The sequence below is a fragment of the Rousettus aegyptiacus genome, unplaced genomic scaffold, assembly GCF_014176215.1.
Source record: "Rousettus aegyptiacus isolate mRouAeg1 unplaced genomic scaffold, mRouAeg1.p scaffold_m13_p_13, whole genome shotgun sequence".
NCBI lineage: Eukaryota > Metazoa > Chordata > Mammalia > Chiroptera > Pteropodidae > Rousettus > Rousettus aegyptiacus.
Window position 1 is genome coordinate 46,565,201 of NW_023416288.1, and position 23,487 is coordinate 46,588,687.

A 23,487-nucleotide genomic window follows, 5' to 3' on the forward strand; every position below is an offset into this window, starting at 1 on the left:
CGGCCCCGCGTGGCGCGCTCTGCTGCGGACCGCCCTCTTCAGAGCTCTGGTGGCGGCCGGGGCGGGGGCGTCGAGGCTTCCGGGAGCCGGCTCCCCCTAGCCCGGAGGGGGAGGAGGAGGAGGAGCCGAGCGGAGCTGGGGGGCTGGGGTGGGGGTGTGGGCAGAGCAGCCCCGCTGCGTGCCTGGCACTTCCCGAAGTGGGACACTGGCGGCGTCTTGGGCCGGAGCAGATGGGAGGTCCTAAGGGTGCGGGTCCCAGGGGGCTGACGCTCGCGCCCTGCTCGTCCGCGGCACCGCCCTCAGGCCAGCGGGACGGAGGCGAGGTGCCACCGAGCGAGCGTCCCCGAGGGGCCCGGGAATCCTGATAACGGAGCTAAGCCTTGGACTCTGGCCCCCGGGACCCTCCCCGCCGCCGCCAGCAGAGGGTCTGGGAGGGCGCCTGGCCAGCCCACCCTTCCCCGCGTCTGGCAGGCCTGGGCTGTGCCCAGCCGTCATTCAGTCAGGCAACCAACCGCTCAGGGCCAGGACGCCGGCTGGCGGGTGCTGCTCCCCAGGGGAGGCACTGCACCTAGGGACCCAGTCTCTAATGGGGGCAGGTGCAGAACTGCCTCAGGGCAGGACAACTGTTCTACTGGGATAGGCGACCCCAGGTCCAGGTTGCCCCTCCCCTCTCAGGTCCTGGCACTTAGCGTAGAAGGGGAGGAGAGAGGAGACTCATTTTACTAAGCTGCACGTGTATCCACAGGAATGACTGTCTAGCAGTGGAGGGGCTCAGCACTCACAAGCATTTCCATACAAGTTCAAGGCTTTCTTGCCCAGCCCTGCATTCTTGGCAGCCTAGGGAGGGTGCCTGGACCCCAGGGGGAGGTGGGAGGCAGCAGCTCGCTCGTCTGGCCTCTCTTGAGCCAGTGGCGCAGCCTCGGGTAATGCCAGGTCAGATCAAGGGACAGTTTCAGGGTCGGCGCCGGCGAGCCCAGCTCTGTGGGGAAGACACAGGCCACAGGAGACCACACGCTGCCCTTGAGGACACGGACCAGCCGGGGGAGACATGCACCTTCAGCCCAGCGAAGCTGCTGCCGGAGCCGCCACCCAACCCGGAGGCACAGATGTCTGGGGTCCTGTGCACACCCTACCTGAGCAGGCAGTGGCCGGGGGGCGCGGTACAGGCGGCCGGCTCAGCTCGGAAGGGAGCAGGACCCAGGAAGCCTTGGGCTCCTAGTCTCTCCCTCCCAAGGGCCTTCCTTGGTCTCGAAGTGGCTCAGCCTTGCGCATACCTGAGCGGGACTGTCGCAGCCTGGGCCCTCGGGTCACATCCGGCCCTGGCCTCCCCACTCCTCGCCTGTCTCCCCAGCCCTCGTGGTGCCGCTCAGTGGGTCCTGCTTGCGCTGCGCCTAGCTCAGTCCCAGCACCCACTGCCCCTCCGGCGTCCGACTCCCTCGTTCCTGCCTGTCCTCACCCTGCCGTGTGTCCCCAGGCTGCTCCTGGCAGAAGGATGGTGAAGCAGGCTTTTACCCACAAATGTCCTCCGCAAGCCTCTGAATCATCCTTCTGGAAACGTCGGCTTGGAACTTGCTCTGTTGCCCTCCGTTGAGTGTGTCAAGCAGAGAGGCCCAAGGCCGGGGGCGGCTGTGGGGCGTCACTTCTCGCAGAGGCGCGTTCAGCTGGCTCCCACATGGATCGGATTTGGGCCCAACAGTCTCTGCCAGGGAAAATAGAAGCCAGAAAAAAAACTAAGAAGGCCTAGAAAGGACCTTTTCGACAGCCACAGTGAGTCACCGACAGGAACTTGAGCAAAGGCCTCGGGCGCTGGGCTGGAGGGCCGGGGAGCGAGGGGCCCGTCGCCCCTAAGGGTCTGAGCTGGGAGAGGACAGGCGGCTGCTCTCCCTGTCAGGTGGAATGCCCCCTCTATGGGTGGGGCTCTGCCTGGGTGCGAGAGGCAGCCAAGGGCTGGGCCGGAGACCGTCTGCTGAGGAGCGCAACCTCCGAACCACTCTGCAGGACCGGCAGCCCCGCCGGGACCCTGCAAGTCAACAGTGAGAGGCTCGTGCGCTCCTGCAGCTGCTGCTCCCTGTTCTGGGGGCCAGTGCCCCCTGCCAGCAGGCAGGACATCCGTGTCCATGTCCAAAGACACTCATGAGCTAGTCTGCGGTCTGCTGGACACCCTAGAGCCCCCCCTCCAGCTTCCTAAGAGGGCCCTGGGCCTTTCCCTCCCCCTAGTAAGGGTCTATGGTGGCGGGGCGGGGGAGGGGGGAGGTAGCAGGACTGGGCCTGACAGGGACGAAGGGGACAGGCCCCCAGGTAGGCCTATCCTTGCTGCTTCCAGAGTGGGGGAGGGGAGTTCTTGTAGGAACCTGACAGTTCAATGTGTCACTGGACAGACGGTCAGGTCTGGGGGAACGGGAAGTCAGCGACTAGACCTAGGGACAGAGGGTACAGGGGAGTGAGTCCAGCCCTGTGGGGAGACTCCGCCCCCAGCCTGAGATTGCTCATGCCAGTCACCGTGCCAGGTCTTGGCACATGGGCGGCAGGTTGGGCAGTGCTTAATGCTTGCTGAGTATTTCTAAGTATGGAAACTGAGGCCCAGGGAGAAGCGACGTGTCTGAGACCGAATGCTCTTTGAGTCTAGGCTCCCTAGACTCTGGCCATCAGGCCACAGGGGCACCAACCGCAGGACCAGCATGGCCCAGTTCTACCTGGGAAAGCTGCAGGACTCAGGGACAGGGACGAGCAGGAGCGGCGGGGCCTGGGGGACCCGGAGGACACGGAGCCTCGGCACGGTGGTCCGATGGGAAGACCCGGGGAGCCTGGCTCTAGACAGCAGGCGCCAGCCCCTCCGCCCCCATCCAGGGACCCAGGGAGAGGGGCCCTGGCCTGACTTGCCCCTCTGCTCCGCCCTCCTGGTGGGGGGTGTCTAGAGACAACCCACTGCCTGCAGTCTGGAGGTCACCAGGAGTCAGGTGGCTCGGCTCACAGGAGGTGGTTCCCAGAGCCATGGAACCTGGGGTGTTCCAGACACTGGCCATGTGCACAATTGGCAGAAGAATCTTCTTGGTTTCCAACAAGCTGAAAGTCACATGTGATTTTCCACAGCCCGACGGCCCTGCCCAGCTCCCCTGGCCTGGACTGCTGAGCGAGCAGAGTTCACCCAAATTCCTTCCACTCACCACAGGACCAGCCCCTGGGGAGACTGGGATCACCGCGGCCGTGGGGAGGGGGGCCGACGGGCTCAGGGAACGGGGTGGGCTCCCGGTGCTGTGAGTAATGCTGTGTCCGCGGGCTGGAGGGCACGAGGAAACGTGCCGTGACTGCCAGCCAGTGTCGGGTCCCTGGGGAAAGGAAGCAGCCTAGTTCCAATCAGGGTCCCCTGGGAACAGCCACATCGCCATCTCAGCGCGCTCCCGAGGCCTCGGGTGTGGGTCTTACGGGGCACATCCAGGTGGTCGCAGCAAACAGGGATCTGTGCTTATATTCTCCCCTGGGGCGCTTTTCCCAAGCAGGCACTGTAGGAGCGAGGACTGAGAACTTTGGTCACAAAAACGTGTTGGCTTCTCCTTAAATTATGCTGACCGTGAAATAGAAAGGCAGACAAAACACTGAGAGACAGACTGGGAAAAGCCGCTGGTCAGGGAGTCGACCTTTTGGGAGCCGCAGTTGCACCCTTTGGACTCTGGGGGCGCCCGTGACGTAACCTTGCGAAGCAGCCCGAGGTCGGCCGAGAGAGTCTCGCCGAGAAAGTCGTGCCCGAAGAACCCTAAGTCTCCGATAACGGGAAGCTGTGAGATGGGGCTCTTCACATTTTTCAAGCCAGTTTGACTTTGTTTCTACTTTTAAAAGCTGTGAGAGCTATCCAGGCAGGTCTGTCCCCAATCCTGGGCGGCCTGGTGGGGCACAGACGCGAGCACCATGTGTCAGGCCCTCGTGGAAGTTGTCCTGGTGTGGGCAGAGCTGGGAAACCACTGTCAGTCAAAGCCGCCGTGGTGGCTCATGTGTGTCCACGGAAGGGGCTCGAAATGCCCAGGCGGCGGGACAAACACTTTCTGGATGCGACCTGTGGGGGCGTCTCCGGAAAAGACAGGCTGATCCCAGACGGCCAGCTGAGCAACACAGATGCCGCTCCCGGGAGCGGCGGCCCCGGCCCCGCGTGCCCCGAGACGCTCGTCTTCTCGCGCCCTGGGAGCCCCCAGTTCTCAGGCCCTGGACCCACACCGCGTGAGTGGATCCTTCACGGTTAACCCCTTTCAATGCCTGCGGGTCTGTTTCTCTGGAGAGCCCCAACCAGTGCACCCCCTCGAGTGGCTGGGCTCGACTGGCCATCGCCTCGCACCGCTGTGTCTGCTGTCTGTCCAGGCCCCTCCACACCCCGGAACCTCAGCCTGCATTCGGCTCCCAGTGTTCCCCAGACAGCCCGTGCACCAGACGGCTGGCCTCTGGCCCGTGTCTTGCTCCAATCCGCTGCAGCTGAGCATGGCTGCAGCAGCCCGCAGCCCTGGAGCTGCGAGATGGCCTGAGGGCTGGGGAAGTAGGGTCCAGCCTCATGAAGGAGTGGGTGCCCCAGGACCCCGTCCCCCAGGACAGACTCCTTCCTGAGGTGTGCTATGGCTGTTGGGGTGGGGAGGTATGTGACTCTGGAGGTGCCAAGCCTGGGACAGCCAGCCTGTCCACGGTGCCTTCAGGGAGCAAGGTGCTATGGTGGCCACAAGAAGATCTTTGCTGGCACCCAGACTGACACACACAGTCCAGGTTTGGGCGGGAGGACTCTCACCGACTCAGTGGCACACCCTGCTGCAGGCCAAGGGTGCCCTCTCCTCAGACCCCATGCTCTTGGGCTTCGCTCAGAGCCACCTGCTCCCAGGGCCTCTGCGACCACCCCACATTAAGCCTCAGCCCTCCCCACGTGTGCCGAAAGGGCCACTGCGCCCTCCCCACTTTATTTGTGACATATTGGGGTACACCCCAGTTAAGTGGCCATCCTGTGCCCATGCCCTTTGCCCTTTGTAGGCCCCGCCCATTCTGCTGCAGGCTTGGTGGTGTGACCGCTGTGGCCAGTGGGATGTGAACAAAGTTGCTTCTTGGAAAAGCTTGAAAAAACGCTTGCAGATTCCCCACTCCCCTCCTCCCCCCTTCCAGAACTATGAGAGCACAGCTGGGGGGAGCTTGCTGGAGGATGAGGCCGCTGGGGACAAAGCTGAGGCCACTCGACACAGGCCGCCCCTGCCAGCAGGACGCGGGGGACCCGCTGCGCCAGGGCAGACAGGCTGAGTTGCCTGCGTGGACGATGAGCGGCGTGTGGCGGTTCTAGTCCCCTGAGTCGGGAGGCTGGTCACTCGCGATGGCTAACACTCACCTGGCATGTGTATCACGTCCCCCTACCAGCAGTGCTGGCTTCGTAGGGCCAAGGATTGGGGTCCATGATGCTGACTGCTGAATCCCCCAAACCCCGCTTCAGAGGCGTGCCCAACACGTACATGCCCTGAGTAAATACCTGCGAAATGGCAAATACAGGATAAACACCTTAACAGGATCTCGTGAGGTAGACGGGCCTTGGAGCCGGTGGGAGCCGTGCGGACAGGGTGGTCGGGCCGGCATGGAGCATGGCCAGGCCGAGAGGGCAGCGGACAGGGCGCTGCCGGCCCTGCAGCACTTCTGGAAAGGATACAAAGGCTCTAGAACGTAAAATCTCCTTCAAAGACAGGTTTCAGAGCTCCATAACCTAGCAAGTAAAAGTTTGATATAAAAGAAACGTGGTCTAATACCTAGAGACTCAGGATTGAATCATCTCAGCAGAGTCAGTCCTGTGTCTCCACTAAGGGACAACTGATTTACAACCTAGAACCTGTGACCTCCGCTTATCTGAAATGGCTTATCAGTTGAGATCAGGGTCAGCTGTGAGTGATGGACAACTCAATGTAACAATGGCTAAAATAAAATAGAAATTTCTATGCTCATGTAAACGAAATCCAGAGGCAAGCAGTGCGGAGCTGGCAGGGCGGCCGGCCAGCCCTCAGAGGTCCTGGCCCCGTCGTCCTGCTGCTCCCTTATTCTGCACCATCTCACGGTGCAAAATAGCGGCTTGAGATCCCACCGCCGTCGCATCGTCCCCGCCAGCAGAGAGGAGGAAAACAACAGCAGAGCACAATCTCTAAGAACACTTTCTAGAAGCTCACACAAAGCTGCAAGTTTATTTCATCGGCCTTTGCCAGAACTCTGCCGCAGGCCCCCCCGCCCGGCTGGAGGGAAGCTGGAACTGTGGCCTCTGCCAGCTGTGTCGGGAGCCGTGTTACTGATGAAGGAGATCCCAGATGTTGAGGAATAATTTACAGTCTTTTATGTTTGGTAAGGTTACTAAAATTGTCGCAAAATATAAAAAAAGAAAAACCAGTTTCTGGTAGAGGGAGGTGTAAAAAACTGAATCCCCCCCCCCCAAACATAAGAATAAGAAAGAAATTGTGAGATTAGCAACTTTTATAACCGGTTTGTGTTAGGAATCACACTCTCGCGTGTTTGTCCGCAGACCCGGGACAGAAGCCCTGCCGACAGCACCGAGAAGCAGATGACCCGTCCCACGGCCGGAGGCAGCTGCTGGCAGGCGCGCGCCCCCAGTCGCCCCGCTCCTGCCATTGGAGAGGGCGCCAGGGTGCCCGGGGCCACTGCGGCGCCCAGAGCCCCAGTGCAAAGCCTTCACTGCCCTCTCTCTCTCCCCGACTCTCGATGGCCAAACTCCTTCTTCCACCCGGCGACTCCAGGCCGCTGTCCCTGTACCTGGCCCTCTCACCGGCCTGGGACACCCTGGCCCCTCTGCGCAGGGTCAGTTACCCAGAGTTCTGGGGTGCCCCCCGCAGCCTGTGGCGGGGACTTTGCAACCCGTGTTCCCTCGCAGTCCACATCACAGAGGCCCTCACCCACCATAGGCTCCGACTCCCTGCCCCTCGTAAGTCACCCACTTCTAGTCCTGCATATGAATACCATCCCGAAGAGTGAGGGGTCAGACTCCATGTCTGGGAGCCTGTCAACCCGGAGCTCTGGGAGACTGTCAGCCACGTGCATCCGAGGCCTGCCCTCAGGGTCTCCTGGGGGCGTGTGAGCTCCATGGGTGCGGCCCCAGTCCACACAGGCTCCGCATGGGCATGGGGGCACCTCCTGCTAAGAGGCACTTGCTGAGGGCCTGACAGTCAGACGCACACGTTCTGTGCCAGGACGGCTTACCCAGTCGGCAAACATTCATGGGCTGGCACCATGTGTGGACACTGCCCCCCAAGCCCCTGGCAGCCTTCTCTGCACAGAGGAGACAGATGCTATAGCCCAGTGGGCTGGAGGACACACAGGAGACCCAGCCTGGCCTTGGGGACCGGCACAGACTTCCTGGAGGAGCGAGTGGGATGAGTCAGGCAACTCACCACAGGGAAGGGACGATGTCTGGGCCAAGGGCACTGTACGTGCCAGGGCCCAGAAGACCCTGTTGCAGGGGAGCAGCTGAAAGGACTTCAGAAGGACAGGCCAGTGTGAGGCCTGGGCAGGTCAGCTGAGTGTGGACAGGAAAGGCAGCGGTGCAGGGGTGCTGGCGCAGGGCTCACCGGACCTGAACCCAGACAGGATGGGGGAGGAGCCTGTGAGGCCACTGGCTGGAAACTGGAGGGGGTTTCAGAGAGGGCCTTGGATGAGCAGTTACCAAGGAAACGGGCGGGGAAGGGCCGGTCAACATGAGTCTGCTCTGCAGACAGCTGGCCACACATTCCTGAAACCAGGGCTGTGGGCTGTACAGTGGGGATTGGGGTGACTGATGGGGGAGGGGAAGGGCAGTCACATCCTGGGAGTGTGTGCAGGGGTGGGCAGTGACCCTGCCCCTCAGGACTGGTGAAAGGACTGGGTGGCCTCTTTGTCCTGTCCCACTGTTGACTGAAACAGACTTCAACAGAGCACTGTCATTCGAGACTCTTTGACCTTAGACCTCTGGACTCCAGACGGGGAGGGAGGGAATAAATTTCTGTTGTTTTAAGCCACCCAGTCTGTGGTAATCTGTTACAGCAGCCACAGGAGGCACACACACCAGGCTTTAGGAGCCGAATTGTGTCCCCCAAATTCATGTGTTGAACCTGAACTCCCAACACGACAGTATTTGGAGATGGAGCTTTTGGGAGGTAACAGGTTAAATGAGGCCAATGGGGTGGGGTCCTAACTCAATAGACTTAGTGGCTCTACAAGGGGAAGGGAGCCGGCTCTGCCTGTGCACACCGCTCGAAGAGGCCGAGGCCAAAGAGGCCGTGTAAGTACACAGCGAGATGGCAGCCACCTACAAGCCCCGCGAGTGAGACCAGAATGAGCTCACCCTTGTTGGCACCCTGGTCCTGGACTTCCGCCTCTGAAACTGTGAAAAATGTTTGCTTTTGAAGCCACCCAGTGCGCGGTGTTTCGTTGCGTCAGCCTGAGCTGACTGCTACACCAGGCAGTCCACGCCCGGTGGTGTGGCCAGCTCAGGAGGACCAGGGCCCGGCGGCCCGCGGCAGTGTCCAGTAGCATTAGTGGTCTGGCCACGAGCAGCCCACCACTGCTGGGGGGGCGGGGGGCAGACAGATATGGCAGAGTCCTGGCCCCACCGGCCAAGGACAGGTACGAAGGGCACTGAAGTGACCTTCATGGAAGGTGCTCTATGAAGGCCATGAGGACAGAAAGATGACTGCCAGGGGCCTCTTGGAGCTGGAAGTGGAAACAGGAAATAACCAGATGAGATTCATCTTGGAAAAATGTAAGCTCATGCATTCGGATAAAACTAATCCACAACACGGTATAAGATAGCCACTCACAGAACGAGGACTCTCACCCACAGGGCAGCGGAAAGGGCCAGCCAGGAGGCCATCTGTGTAGCCTCTCTGACTTTTGGGGGGCGGTCTCAGTGTGGGGAACAGGAGGCTGGGGACTTAGGCATCTTGGAACCCTGAGCCAGGTTTATGGGAAAGAGGGCTGAATTCTCCACTTCTTAGCTGGCCAGACCGTGGTGGTGCAAGGGGGGGTGGGGTGGGGGACACACACCACCCACCAACGCTGTGGTCTTGCCTGCTGGTGCCCAGGCCTCCATTCCAAGGTCACTGCGGGTCACCCTTTCCCCTCACAAACCTCCCTGCACCTGTGGAAGGCCCTGCGTTCCTCATTTCTGCAAGTAACCTAGTGTTTTAAGTATTCAAGTGTGATATCATTAAAAGCTGCCTTTGCTCCAGATGGAGACAGAGGATGTTAAAAAGAAAACAGTTTCGAGGGAGAGAGAAGTGGAACTCACAGATGGGAACTAGGCTCCCACCCCTTACAGAGGCCCTGGAAGCGCCCCCTTCCCTCCTGGGGCCATAAGCCCAGCCTCTTGGAGTGTGTGTCCTGAGGTGGAGGGCAGACTTGGAGCTGGTGTGAGAGGCGGGGAGTCCTGGGCTGAGGCACTGGCCTTGGTCCTGCCCACCGGGCCAGAAGAGAAGATGGAGCAGAGGTGTGGGACAGAGGTCGCACCTGGCCTCTCCCGCCTCTTAGTCTGAGGATGGCTATACTGCTGTAACAAAGAGATTCCAAAACATAGTGCCTGGAAATGAGAGAGACACACAGGAATGCTCAATATTTTCCAGATATCAGCTCTCCTAACCTAATCTATAGATTAAAGTGCAACTCTAATCTTGGAAAAGGAATTGCTGGGTGTGATTTTTGTTTTTGTTTCTGTTTTTGGTTGGATATGGTTGCCCAACTGGTTTTCAAAAAGTTCTTTCTAAAAACTGCCAATTCTCTCACATCTTCGACACGTGATCGATCAATCCTTTACACGTTTGACAGTGCAGCAGTGAGGATGTCTCTCGTGCATTGCACTCTAATGACTGGGCGAGTCAGGCTACCTGGCATAAGCCATGAGCAGCATTTCTTCTGTGGCTTGCTACTGCTATCCTTGCCAATTTTCCCATAGATCATTGTCTTTTCCTTATTTATCTGTGGACAATTTTATAATTACATGAATTAGGCTTAATTTCAGAAAGTCACAGACACCTGTCCAGCTTGCCTTTTAATTTTAAAATACATTTTAAATTTGGGAGTCAAGTTTGTCATTCTTTTCCTTCAGTGTTTCAGGTTTATTGTGGGACAGATTGTAAAAAACATTCATCGACTTTTCAGTATTTTTGTTTTTTAGACTCGAAAGTTGTACCCATCTGGATTTTATTATGGTGTTAAGAAAGGAGGGAACCAACTTCTATTTTTCCAAATGGCCGGCCAGCTGCCCCAAGCCCTTTGACTGAAAAACCTTTCCAGGGTTTGAAGCGGCCGCCCCACCAGCACGTTCCAGCCTCGCGCGTCTGCCCCGCGGCGCCGTCCCGGGACCCCAGGATCCCGGGGCCCGCTCCGCCGGGTCTCCGCGGCCGCCCGCCGGGCCTCTGCGCGGGCCTGCAGCTCGTTCCGCCAAGCCGATACCCGAGCCGGGCCCGAACCTGTGCCGCCCGCTGCCCGGCGGAGGGCGGGCGCCGAGCCGCTCAGCTCCGCCCGCACGCGGGGCCGCCCGGCCGCGACAGTATCTGTCCGAGTAATTTAAACAGCAGGCGCGTCCTCCCGTATTTGTACAGAGGCGCGTCCTTCTCATTTGCATAGAGGCGGGGCCTCCTGTATTTGTACAGAGGTGCGGCCTTCTCATTTGCATAGAGGCGGCTCCCTCGTTTGCATAGAGGCGGGGCCTCCGGCACCGCCCAACCCGACCCACCGCGCCCCGTGCCGCCCCAGAGGCGCGAGACACCGGGGCCGAGTGTGAGCGGGGCGGGCCCGCCCCGGGGGGGAGCCCCGCGCCGCCGCCTTCCCGTCGGCTCGCGCCCGCCTCCCTTCCGGCTCCCCCTACCCCGCTGACTCCATCCACCGCCGCCGTGGGCAGCGCCCCGATGCTCCCGAAACGGCGCCGAGCGCGGGCCGGGACTCCTGGCGCCGACTCCTCCGCCGCGCGCTTCCCCGGGGTCGCCGTCTACCTGGCGGAGCCGCATATGGGCCGCAGCCGCCGGGCCTTCCTCACGCGCCTGGCGCTGTCCAAGGGCTTCCGCGTGCTGGACGCCTACAGGTGCGCGGGCAGCGAGCAGCTCCCGAGGGCGGGGACGCTTACCTGGGGCGCGGGCGGGCGGAGGGCGCGGCGCCCACGGCCCCGCCCCTCGGAGAGCCGGGCGCGTCCGCTCGGGTGGCACTGCGCGGGCGCGAGCGGCCGACGGGCGGACACCGCGGCGCGCCCGCCGCCGGGGCTTGGCAGGGAACCGGCCACGTTCACGTGCCACGTTTTACAGCTGAGGGGCCGGGAGCTGAAAGACCTCGCGCGCAGCTGGCCGGGTGGCGGGGCCGGCCCGGGTTTCTCGATTCCGTTAACCCCAGGACGTCATGGTCGCGTCCTGCTTTCATTTCCTCTCCTGTAAAAGGGCGCGAATAGTTAGGGCCAAGAGCGACCTGTAGGTCGAGGGACTGTGTGCCAGAGGCTTTGCAGATAGCCACGTGGGTGTAGGTGTGGCGGACCGTGTCACTGCCCTCGAGCGGGCTTGCCATCTCCTCTCTCCAGGCACTGAGAAAGCGAGTTGAGGGAGGCTCCGGGACGACGGAGAAATAGCAGCTACACAGGCAACGCAGAGCGTATGGTGGCGGGTTCCCCTAAGTTTGAAGTTGAAAGAGCAAGCGAACCCGAGGCCAGTTCCCCCACAGTGTTTTTTTTGTTTTGTTTTGTTTATTTAATTTCACCTTTGGCGGTGGTGGTGGGGTGGTGGTTGTGGTATGGCAGGCCCACTCAGGAGAGGGTGGTGACAGCAGCGTGGAAGCCCTTTCACTTATTAGCTAATTTACTTACTCTTTACAACAACCTAACAAGGGAGATGAACTGTCTCTGCTTTACGGAGGAAATCAAAGCACCTAGAAGTGAGGAAGGTGCCCAGAGGCACCCAGCAAGGATGTGGTAGAGCTGAGGTTCAATGCCAAGCTGTCTGGCTCTGGCACTCGGATGAAGATCCCCTGGTCCTTGGCCCTGAGGAACTCCTTTCTGTGGGATGCGAGGAGGGAGACAGCAGAATCAGGCTGGGCTTCTGACAGCCGGAGCAGGGACGGCAGCTCTGCGGTGCGGGAGCGCCGCCAGCAGAGGGGGCTGGAGGTCTCTGAGAGGGTGGCGTTTGAGGTGGGTGCTCAAAGCAGAGCAGAGGCTTGGAGGTGCTAGGGGAGCAGGAAGGGTGGCAGGCCTGGGTATGTGGCCCGGGCCTCACCCCTGCCCCTGCCCCTGCCCAGCTCTGAGGTGACGCACGTGGTGATGGAGCAGACCTCTGCGGAGGAAGCCGCCCGCTGGCAAGAGAGCAGGGCGGCGCCCCCCGAGCCTGGGTGTGCCCGCCCCACGCTGCTGGACATCAGCTGGTTCACAGAGAGCATGGCAGCCGGGCATCCTGTACCCGTGGAGTGCCGGCACCGCTTGCAGGTGAGAGGCGTGGAGGGCCCAGAGGGGCCCCGCGCAGGGGGCTCAGCTGGGTCAGGTGCCACCCGTCGCAGCGTGCCTCAGTGTCTGGACGACGTGGGCACTGAGGGCGCTGACCCCACCTCCGAGCCAGGCCATCCCAGCATCTGCTGTCACCATTAGTGCGAACTCTCTTCCAGGCCACCTACGTTTAGCACCTTTAGGCCTTTCTTGCTCACCAGGTAGATGATTGTGATCCCTGAGTGAGATGACAAGGACCGGCAGGAGCCTGTCCTCAGAGTGCTGTGCAGTTCGTGGCCTCGGCGTTGGCCATGCTTCCTGGGGGAGCCAAGCTGGGGGATGCAGGTGTAGGCTCGGAGCAGGACACCCACGTGCAAATCCCGGTCCTGCCTGTGAGCCATGAGGCCTCGGTCTCCACTCCTGAGGTGGGGGTGACAGACATTCCCTACTCACGTGATTGAGATGCTTTGGCTGAGGCGGGGGGGTGCTCATGCAGCATGTGCACTGCCAGGAAAAGTGCTCCGTGAGGACCGGCTCGTGGCGTCACCCTTTCACGGGCCCGCAGAGCCCGTCCGTGGCCGCTGTGCAGGGCAGTGCCGCCTTTGCCCCCTGCCTTCAGTCATTTCGCCCGCAGAGTCAGCTCCTTCTGTCCTGTGTGCCCAAGAGAGCCCTAGGTGACCACCTAGGAGAGGCAAGGCTCCAGGGGCTGCCAGCCCTGCAGGCTCAAGTGGCCTGTTCATTGCCCACCCCTAGGTGACCGTACCCAGGAAGGCGTTGCCCAGCCCGGTGTGGATGCCACCCTATGCGTGCCAGCGCCCCACCCCCCTCACACACCACAACACCAGCCTCTCGGTGAGCCGTGGGTGCCCAGCCTCCCTGTGAGCACTCCCCACTCTGCCCTGCCCCAGGCTTGGGGACAGGTGGGTGGCAGGTGGCAGGCTGAGGTGAGGCTCCCCGCCCGCCATGTCCTCCCTGCAGGAGGCTCTGGAGACGCTGGCAGAGGCGGCGGGCTTTGATGGCAGCGAGGGCCGTGTCCTCGCCTTCAGCAGAGCGGCCTCCATGCTCAAGGCACTCCCTGGCCCCGTCACAGTCCTGAGCCAGCTGCAGGGCCTGCCCCACTTCGGAGAGCACTCCTGCAGGGTCGTCCAGGTAGGTGCTCGCCACACTGCGGAAGGCGGGGCTGTGGACGCAGTGGGGTGCGGTGACCTAGCAGCTGGTGAGCGCGGGTGGTTGGCGGGTTCAGGGCCCACGGTGCAGGCTCCCTGGCTGTGGCAAGCCACTGTCGGCCTAGATTCCTCCCGTAAGTCAGGGTCATACCCCCTGTTTCAAGGTGGCTGAGACAATGACTCAAAGGGAGCCGCCAGGGCCTGGCAGGGCTGGTCACTGGCACTGTTGGCATCAGCCCAGACTGTCTGGACGGTGGCAGAGACGCCCGTGTGTAGGCTCTTCCTTCCAAGCGCAGAGGCCTCTGTACCCATCTCCGGGAGCACGCACGGGGACAGAGGCAGCCTTGGGATTCAGTTGTGCTTTTAGATGTAGGCGCATTGATTTCACCAGCCGTTCAGAACACCAGTCGTTGACATATATGGGGACTCGTTACTAATCCAAAGGACCACCCGTGTCCCCAGGCCGAGGGGCTTTGAGGCCAGGGCTGTAGTCACCTTCCTGGGTGCAGTTTGCGTCTCCAGTCCCTCTGTCCCATGCGGACACTGCGGGTCCCCTGCTGAGCATGAGGTCTGCGGGCCTGGCCCAGCTCTCTCTGCCAGGGGCTCATGGCCTCGTCTCTGTGCAGGAGCTGCTGGACTGCGGCGTGTGTGCGGAGGTGGAGAGGGTCCGCCTGTCGGCCAGGTACCGGAGCATGAAGGTGCGCGCAGGGCAGGGCGGCCGCCGCAGCAGCGCGTAGCCCACTTCCTCGATGACCCCACAGTCACGCAGTGGTCGCAGTCAGAGGGCCTCCGAGGGAGTGGCGGCTGACACCTGACGCACATAGGTGGAAAACAGACAGCAAGGAAAAGCTCGTTTTGAGCACAGGGAGTTTTCTAGATTGCTCAGCACCGTCTGTTCTCCCTGGACTGTTGACGGACGCTCTCAGGTGTGCCATGCGCTCTGCACCTTAAGCAGCGTCCGTGCAGAGCGGAGGGAGCCGGCAGGGCCACGGAGCCTGGCCCTGGTCCTCGTGTCTGCTGGCATCGTGCCCCGATCTGGTGTCGCCGCCTGTGTCCACGGCGCCTTCTCTCTGCTGCCCCTCAGCTCTGACCGCACACGGAGCCTCTCAGCGCTGCTCCTGAGGCTGTCGATGGTCAGACTGGCGGCCTGCAGGGTGGTGGGGCTTGCCATTGTGGCCGTACAGAATTGCCCAGAACATTGTAAGGATTGGCGGGGGTTCAAGGAGGGAGAGGAGGCACCCCTGGAGGACAGAGGGCCTCAGGCAGGCAGAGGACAGGGTGGGTGCAGCCAGGGAGCCAGGGAGGGCAAGGTGCTGAGAGGGCGGAGCCGTCAGTGTCTGCATGGGCACCGGAGTCCCACAAGGCAGAGAAGTACGTTCGCAATTAGTTTATTTTTGTAAATGGTATGCTTTTTTCTGTCAGGGTTTGTTGGTAACAGTAACTCAGCTCCTGTTCTTGGTTTGGGGAATCAAGGAAAGGATGACCAAAGCATAGCTCAAAAAGGGGTACAGCTTGTCTGCAGGAAGCAGGGCTTGGGGCTCGAGTGCTGCCAGGCTGTTCTCTCTCCTTGGCACTCCAGCTGCCTCCCCCAGTCACGCGTGGCCTCAGAAGGCACTCCTGTCGCACGTTACAGCCTCCGCTGCTGCATGGGCCTGCCTTCTGTGTGGTTCCGGAAATCCCTGGGGAGGGGCTCTGCGTAGCCGGTCTGGGGCAGGCGCTACTCCTGACTAAGGGGCTGTCAGAGACAGGGGACTTTCTTGGCCTGGGGTCAGGGCCCGCCTGCGTGAGAGATGTGTGCGGGGAGCCGGCCAGCCCATGAGAGCTCGGTTCTAGTCGTGTCATCTCCCGCGTCCTGGGTGCTGCGCTGCCAATGGCTGGGCAGAGACGCCTGCTGTGTGTGAGCCTGGGACAATGCCAGCAGCCCCGGGCTCACGTCCTGCCAGCCCCTGCGGAAACCGCCCTCGTTTGTGAGCGGCTGTTAAGCTCACTGTGTCAGCTACTATTAGGTGACTGGTGATGTTGAGTCACAGGCTGGGGCTGCACACGGTCTGGAGACAGAATTCCTAGAGGAGGAGGCTGGGGCCCTGAGGTCTTTCCATGCGGCTCTGGAGGGCGGGCTGCACAGGCCGGGCTCGGGGCTGAATCCTGCCTAGACTCGCCACGTGACCCGGGACAGGCTGCTTAATCTGGAGAGATGCAAGCAGGGCAGTACTGGCCAGGCCTCGCGATGACCGAGTGACGATCCCTCTGCAGATCGGTGTTGCTTTGCACACCCTGGTGCGAGAGCTTCACGCTGACCCGGCTGCGCTCATCTTCCCAACAGCTCTTCACTGGGATCTTTGGGGTCGGAGTGAGGACTGCTGACCAGTGGTACCGGGAGGGGCTGCGGACTCTGGACGATGTGCGAGAGCAGGTGCAGAGACTGACCCAGCAGCAGAAAGCAGGTGAGCCCCAGAGAGGGCTGCACCTGGGCTGCCCCAAGGCTTCGACCTTAGAGCTGACGCTGCCCGGATGGCAGGGAGGGGATAGGTAGGGGCCCCTGCGGAAGGCGGCTGTCCGTAGTGGGCTTTTCAGGGTCTCCACCCAGTGGGGCCAGGACCCACTACAGCCCCTTCTCAGGGAGCCATGGCGGTCTCAGTAGCTGATGTGACATTCAGGACCTCCTGCTGAGACATGGATCGGACTGAGTGTGAACAACTGGGCCTGGGCACACCTTGCCAGAGTGGGGCATGGCACTGTGGCCTGCCGACCAATGACAGGGAGACCCGTGCAGTAGGAGAGGCTCAGCAAGGGGCCTACTAGTGGGAGTTGGCACTGTGCAGCGGGACGAACATGACTTGAGTTGTTTAGGCCTGGGTCTGAGTCCTATCTGGGCCACTTACTATGTAGGTAGTTGTGGCCCTGAGTCTGACTCCCTGAGCCTCTGTTCCTTGTGAAGCCACTGAGGCCAGCAGGTAGGAGGTGCTGAGCAGATGCTCCGTTCTGTGTGGCCTAGGGCATCCCACAATCCAGCACCCACCACCTCTTCCTAGGGGCTGCAGGAAGGGCCCCTGGGGGTCTTAGGAGACCCACCTGGTCCGTCAGCAGGAAGTGACATAAAGCTGTGTCTCCAATGGAGCATTAGGTGGTGACACTACTATTTCCATTCAGTTGCCTCCCAGCCCAGGACACAGCAAGGCCAGGGGTGACAGCAGCACTGAGAGTGTGCTCTGCTAGGCGCTGTCCCTGCCACACATAAACCTCTAAGTACATGTGAAAGGTAGAAATCCCTCCGATGGAAGGACAAGGACTTGGGCTGATGTGCGCTGCTCCTAAGTGGTAGAGCCATCTTCTATGTGTCTATCAACTGCTGGTCCCATTTTATTTTAATTTTTTTAATTAATTTTTTAAACCAAATCCAATAACCTTCGGCCGTACACTTTAACGGTAAGGCTTATGTATGTTTACACTGTGTTCCTCTTTCACAGTCAGTGGGTCCCATTTTACAGGGGGGGAAACCAAGGCACTAGAAAGAGTCCGTGTCCTGGTCGTGTCAGCGTTCGCATCCCCCATGACGTGGGCTCGCTCTGCAAGACGCCGTGCTGGGGGGCTGGGGAGGGCACGTGGGGCCTCTGTGCAGATCTACCGTTACCTCAGAATGAGGGCTGGAGGGGAGTGGAGAGGGTGACGGGAAGCTCAGCAGAGCTGTGCCCGCAGGACTCAGGTACCACGCGGACCTGAGCATCCCGGTCCAGCGGCCCGATGCGGAGGCCCTGCAGCAGGTGGTGGAGGCGGCCGTGGAGCGGGCCCTTCCTGGGGCCACAGTCACACTGGTTGGCGGCTTCCGGAGGTAAGGGGCTCTCCCCAGCCAAGGCGCAGAGTGGCTGTGGGGGTGGGTCTGGGAGCGCACAGAGGCCGTGCCCTGGACAACAGAGTCAGCCTGGGTCCCGCAGGGGGAAGTTGCAGGGCCATGATGTGGACTTCCTCATCACACACCCCCAGGAGGGCCAGGAGGCGGGGCTGCTGTCCCGAGTGGTGCACAGCCTCAAGGAGCAGGTGAGGGCTGCGGGCATGGCTCTGCCGTGGTGGCTCCTGGTGTGGTCACATGGTGGTCACAGGGAACTCCCCGCAGGGCCTGGTCCTGTACTACCAGCACCGGCCCCGGCACAGCCAAGAGCCCGCCTGCCCAGCCCGGAGGAACCGCACCACCGACACCTTGGAGAGGTGCTTCTGCATTCTCCGCCTGCCGAGTTCCCAGGGGGCTGTTGTCGGGGGCACCCTGGGGCCCCGCCGCCCCTGGAAGGCGGTGCGTGTGGACCTGGTGGTCGCCCCCATCAGCCAGTTCCCCTTCGCCCTGCTCGGCTGGACCGGCTCCAAGGTAGGGCCTGTGCCGTGGGGCCGCCCGGTCTGCGGTGTGGGCCCCGCCGACGCTGTTGCTTCACCCCCCACCCCCCAGCATTTTGAGCGGGAGCTTCGCCGCTTCAGCCGGAAGGAGAGGGGGCTGTGGCTGAACAGCGATGGGCTGTACGACCCGGAACAGGTGCGCTGCCGGCAGGCGGGGCAGGATGGGGCAGGCGGCCTACTTCTGGTCCGAAGCCCGCGGGCGGGGCCCTGGAACGCCTCCCACCCCACTGTCCTGGGACCCTCTTGTCTCCCCCCCGCCCCCCACCTTTGTCAGGGGAGCCACCAAGGTCCCATTTCTATCGCAGGAGATGGTTGTGCACCTGGCCACAGAAGAAGACATCTTCAGACACCTGGGCCTTACCTATCTCCCACCGCAGCTGAGGAACGCCTGACCCTGCCTGCCCACCCACCTCTGCACTGCAGAAATGCCACCTGACCGGCCAGCCAGTCTCCACCACGCCCCGGGCCACTGGACATCTCCTGGTAGAAGCCACCTGCTGCCCCAAGCCCTCACCCCTCCCAAGTGGAACCCCCGTGACCACCACTCCCCCGGGCACACTCATCCAAGATGAAACCAAATGAAATCACCCAACTAACCAACCTCTGTTATCTAGAAGTGCTGCCGTGTGGCGGCTGTGTGGAGGCCTGAGCATGGGGACTGTTCCTCCTGCAGGTCAGTCTTGCCTGGGCACCTGCCCTTCAGCTGCTGGCGGCACCATGGCTATGACCCTGGGCCAGAGTCCTCAGGCTGCCCTTTGTGCCATGGGACCCAAAAGGGGCTTTATTCGCGGGGCTATAGACCCTGTAGACGTGACCGCTCTTCAATCAGTGCCCGACTGGCTGCTCCCAGCCTCAGGCCTCTGAGCGGGAGGTGGCGCTGGAGTCCCTACCTACTGGGTCTACCATGGGTGCTGCCACTGGGTTGGGGGCACCTGGAGAGGGACAAGGCCCCGGGTGCAGGGAGTTGGCAGGAGGAGAACTTTGAATGCTTACGGTACCCTCTGCCTCCTGCTGGGTCACCCCACACCCCAGCCAGACTTCGTGTCTCCACCTGTGGTCCTTTAAGGTCTGTTCAAAGCACCTTTTAAAGTCAGGTCATATGGTATCAGTCCTAGCTCAAAGCCCTCCGACAGTGCCCCACGTTGCCCAGTAAGTCCCAAGTCCTCACAGGGGCCCCCACCCCCACCCCATGGCCTCACCGCCTGCTTACTCATCTCTGGCCCCCCTGCTCCCCTGGACACCCTCTCCTAGGCGACAGGGTCCCATTCCTCAGATCCCCAGGCATGCCCATGCCCAGCTGTCCAGCTGGAATCACTCTTGACTCAAAGTCTCTGACCACTCAACCCATTAAAAGCACTTCTTAAAATAAAATGTGGTAAAATGGACTCTTCTTCAGTCCAGTTTCATGAGCTCTGACACATGCAGACCTGTTCGACTCCACCAAAAGCATGACACTCGTGGGCCGTCCCCGTGGTCGCACACTCCACACCCCTAACCGGTTCGTCTGCTTCCTCTCCAGCCCGACGGCTTTGCCTTCTCCAAGGTGTCACATAGTGGAACCTTTTGGGACTAGCCTCTCTCCACTGAAACACAGGCTGGTCCCCCGCTGCGCTGAGGGGCTAGGAGAAAGTGGATGGGGTTTTTGTGCCTTTGCCTGATGGATCCGGACCCCTGGGAGCAGGCAAGGTTGATGGGGTGGGGGAGAAACTCAGGGGGAGCCTTTCCCTGGACAGTGCCCATTTCTACTAGCACCCACCTCTTGGGCTTGCCCTTCCTGGCTGACAGCCCTCCCCAGCCTGGGCTCCGTGTGGGGGACTGGTGGCTGTTGGAACTATTTTAAGTCCAGCTTCCAGCCTGCCCTCCCCCAGAGCTTTGCTACTGGTCACCTGCCACTGCCTGTCGGGCCTGGAATGCTGATTGGCAGTTGGCCAGGATGGGGGCTGGGGACAGACTGTTATAAAGCTGGTGGCACGGTGGGAGGCAGCTGTCCCGGTCTAGAGCCTGCCACGGTCCCCAGCAACACCACCATGTCCGCCCACCGCCTCGTGATGGTTCGGCACGGCGAGAGCACCTGGAACCAGGAGAACCGCTTCTGCGGCTGGTTCGATGCTGAGCTGAGCGAGAAGGGGGCTGCGGAGGCCAAGAGGGGGGCCCAGGCCATCAAGGACGCCAAGATGGAGTTTGACATCTGCTACACGTCGGTGCTGAAGCGGGCCATCCGCACCCTCTGGACCATCCTGGACGGCACGGACCAGATGTGGCTGCCTGTGGTGCGCACCTGGCGCCTGAACGAGCGGCACTACGGGGGCCTCACCGGCCTCAACAAGGCGGAGACCGCCGCCAAGCACGGGGAGGAGCAGGTCAAGGTCTGGAGGCGCTCCTTTGACATCCCGCCACCCCCCATGGACGAGAAGCACCCCTACTACAGCTCCATCAGCAAGGTGGGTGGCTCGGGGGGGCCGGGCAGGAGGGAGGCTGGGGGTGGGGCCTCGGGACCAAGCTGGGTGGGGTGGCTGTCTTGGGGTGCACAGCAGCATGGTGCCCCCAGGAGCGGCGCTACGCAGGCCTGAAGCCCGGGGAACTGCCCATTTGTGAGAGCCTCAAGGACACCATCGCCCGGGCCCTGCCCTTCTGGAACGAGGAGATCGCCCCCCAGATAAAGGCTGGCAAGAGGGTGCTGATCGCAGCCCATGGGAACAGCCTGCGCGGCATTGTCAAGCACCTGGAAGGTGAGGTGTCCCTCACGTGCTGCATGGGGGGAAGTGGAGGGGACATGGGCCCTTACATCTGTCTGACTTCCGGTTCAGCAGTGCCCACTGCCTGGCCCAGGCAGCTTTACAGCAGTCAGTGCCCAGGGTGGAGAAACCATTTAAAACAGACACTGCAGTTTCTTCCTGAAGATGCCAAGTGAAAATGCCCGCCATCACCGACCCAGCGCCCAGACCCACCCTGCACAGGGGCTAAGGTGGGGAGGGCTCGGGGTGGCATCTTGGCCAACAACACCAAGCTAGAAAAAAGGCAGAGCTGACAGGTTCCAAATGCTGCTTTGCTGTGTCCCTGGTCTAGTCACATCACATTGGGACTCACCTGGTAGCTCCTGGTACCACTGGCTCCTGGGTATAGGGCCGAGGCAGAGCCCTGTCCCTCCAGGCAGAAGTATGACCAGTTAAAACAGGGCAGGTTTGCAGCTGGGCTCCCACCAGAGGGCTGGGACAGCCTCACAGCATTGTGGGGTGCTCCAGGGACCCCCTTTGAAAGCCTGCTTAGGCAGCGACAGGGGCCTTCCGGGTTTGCAGACGTAGTCTGTCAGCATCAGAATGGCTTCGAACTTGGGGTCATGGAAACAGGAGGCAGGTGGGGGTGCTAGGCAGCTGGCCAGAGCAGACAGGCAGGCCCCAGGATGCCAGGTCCATGCACATGCCCCACACCTGGCACTGAGTCCAGCAGACAGAGGACATCTTCTGCCCCTCCCACCCTCCCAGGGGCCTCCCACGCCCACATGCCTCTATGCTAGCTGGGAGCAAAGGGTGCACTGAGGGGACGTGACTGGGTCCTCCATTCCCCAGAGATCTGGCCTCCGTGCACTGCAAGGTGGCACAAATGCCAAAGGGCGAGCTGCTATTCCAGGCCAGGACTGAGGGAGGCCTCCAGTGTCAGGTTTCTGCAGAAAATGCTGCCCTTTCACTGGGTTGAGCCTGCTGTCCACCTTGGCCACGGGTGGCCCGTCTTGCTGCCCTCGTCTTAGGAGAAACCCTTGCTCCACTATTTGCGATACCCAGTTTAGAACTCTCTAAAAATGTGCAGCTAACGGCCTGACTGAACCCAAACAACCATGACTTGGGCCAGAGGTCACACTGGGCCAAGTCCCAGGGCGCCGCCCCAGGTCCCAGCAGCTGGGGCAGGGGAGGTCCTTGGTTTAGGGTAGCTATTTCTGTAGGCCTCCTTCCCTGGGCTGTCCCGATCTCCAGCACGTTCCCGGGGCCATCCTGGTGGGGTGGGAGTGCTGCCGCCTGGCCGACCAGCTCCGTGGCTTGTCAGTCATGGAGCCTGCTGAGTGCAAGAGCAGGTGGCCGCCTGGTGGACAGGCCTGGAGGCTGAGGACCTTTGGTTCCCGCCCAGGGATGTCAGACCAGGCCATCATGGAGCTGAACCTGCCCACGGGGATCCCCATCGTGTACGAGCTGGACCAGGGACTGAAGCCCATCAAGCCCATGCGGTTCCTGGGTGATGAGGAGACTGTCCGGAAGGCCATGGAGGCTGTGGCTGCCCAGGGCAAGGCTAAGTGAAGGGTGGGCTCTGCCAATAAAGCTGCCTGCAGTCCAGCAGGGCCCTACGCGTCAGGCACGTGCTCACCCCTTAGTGCCCGCAGACGGCTCCACAGGCCCAGGGCTAGAGATTCTGCAAACATCGTCCTGGGCGGGGAAGAGTCTGGCTACTATATATGGGAACCCTGAGGACCAGAAGCATGAGCCTAGCTCTCACCCCTGGTTATCGAGCGGCCTCTAATTTATCCCCAAAAGCTGAAGAGCCATTTTGTAACCTTGCTCTAGAATCTAGAAATGCCTGGGGTCACTTTGAGAATCCAAGTGACCCAGCCCTGCCCATGGTGAGTGAGAACGCTGGTCAGGACACTGCTTCATGGTCAGTTTCCTTTAGGTGGGTTGTCCTGTGCTGTCCCTGCACCCCCGGGCAGGCAGGGTGAGGTGGCACCCTGAGCTGAGCCTCCTGGGTAATGCCCTAGTTTGGAGACAGACAAGCCCGCAGTGGGCCTCAAAGCTGGGAATACATGACTCATGGGGCCTCCATACCTAGGGGGCGGGCGCTGCCATTTCTATGGGAGAAAAATCAGGATGTGAGGCTTGCCTGAGCATGGCCTGTCCACGGCAAACATAGGACGGGCTACTGCCACCACGCAGAAAGGGGGCACTGGGCTTGGTCACCACCTGGGGGCTCCTCAGTGTGGCCTTCACCCCAGGCTGCCTCTGCCTGGCAGCGCCCAGGGCTCACGAGGAAGTGTGGTCTCCCCGACATTCACTGGTGTCAGGTGCCTCCATGCACGCGCTCGCACTGGCCGGCACGGAGGGCATGGGGGCCCTCGCCACCTCCCCCACAGAATGGACGCACGGGCCGGCTGCACTCACACCCTACTGTTTATACTTCTCCCAGGTGGCTGTGGCCAGCCGCGCACAGGGTGACCGCGCGGCAGAAAGCAGGAGGGGCTTGTTCCACGCGGGGCAGTAGGCTTCCAACAGGGCGGGTCGGGGCTGGGACCTGGGGACCTGTGGGGGCAGTTCTTACTCAAGAGAAGACAGGTGGGCTGGCAGACATGGGAAGACCACGGGTGTCACCACCCTGGAGGCACAGAGCAGGACCAGGGGCAGGTGCGAGCCGCGCAGGACAGATGTGTCTACCGCTGTTTCCACGTCTTCCTTCACACACTAGGTGAGGGCTTGGCTGTCTCTGTCCCCTTTGCCCACAGCCCAAGCAGAGGGACAGAGAAACAGAGTG

At 61.4% G+C, this 23,487-nt stretch overlaps 3 protein-coding genes across 9 annotated transcripts; all 3 read left to right on the forward strand.

Annotated features, from left to right (window-relative positions):
• The first annotated feature begins 134 nt into the window (after positions 1-134).
• LOC107512382 lies at positions 135-7,997 on the forward strand. Its single transcript, XM_016147852.2, has 2 exons — positions 135-4,209; positions 6,512-7,997. The coding sequence occupies exons 1-2, from the start codon at positions 4,011-4,013 to the stop codon at positions 6,976-6,978; spliced, it is 666 nt and encodes a 221-aa protein (XP_016003338.2). The 5' UTR covers positions 135-4,010; the 3' UTR covers positions 6,979-7,997.
• A 2,738-nt stretch (positions 7,998-10,735) lies between these two features.
• POLM (DNA polymerase mu) lies at positions 10,736-19,364 on the forward strand. 7 transcript variants are annotated; one of them, XM_016147839.2, is made up of 11 exons: positions 10,740-11,056; positions 12,250-12,433; positions 13,184-13,282; positions 13,409-13,579; positions 14,223-14,294; positions 15,920-16,040; positions 17,293-17,425; positions 17,515-17,631; positions 17,708-17,953; positions 18,032-18,115; positions 18,285-19,364. In XM_016147839.2, exons 1-10 carry the CDS (start codon positions 10,884-10,886, stop codon positions 18,084-18,086), a joined length of 1,371 nt encoding a protein of 456 aa, XP_016003325.2. In that variant the 5' UTR covers positions 10,740-10,883; the 3' UTR covers positions 18,087-18,115; positions 18,285-19,364. The 7 variants fall into 7 exon arrangements, with proteins under 7 accessions (XP_016003327.2, XP_036086471.1, XP_036086470.1 ...); XM_016147840.2 differs by having other exon boundaries at positions 17,578-17,631; XM_016147838.2 differs by having other exon boundaries at positions 10,743-11,056; positions 17,529-17,631.
• A 248-nt stretch (positions 19,365-19,612) lies between these two features.
• On the forward strand, positions 19,613-22,306 carry PGAM2 (phosphoglycerate mutase 2). The gene is given in 4 exon segments (XM_016147846.2): positions 19,613-19,663; positions 19,665-20,420; positions 20,528-20,708; positions 22,099-22,306. Coding segments are annotated over 4 exon segments (1,155 nt in total). The 3' UTR covers positions 22,266-22,306.
• The last annotated feature ends 1,181 nt before the right edge of the window (positions 22,307-23,487 follow it).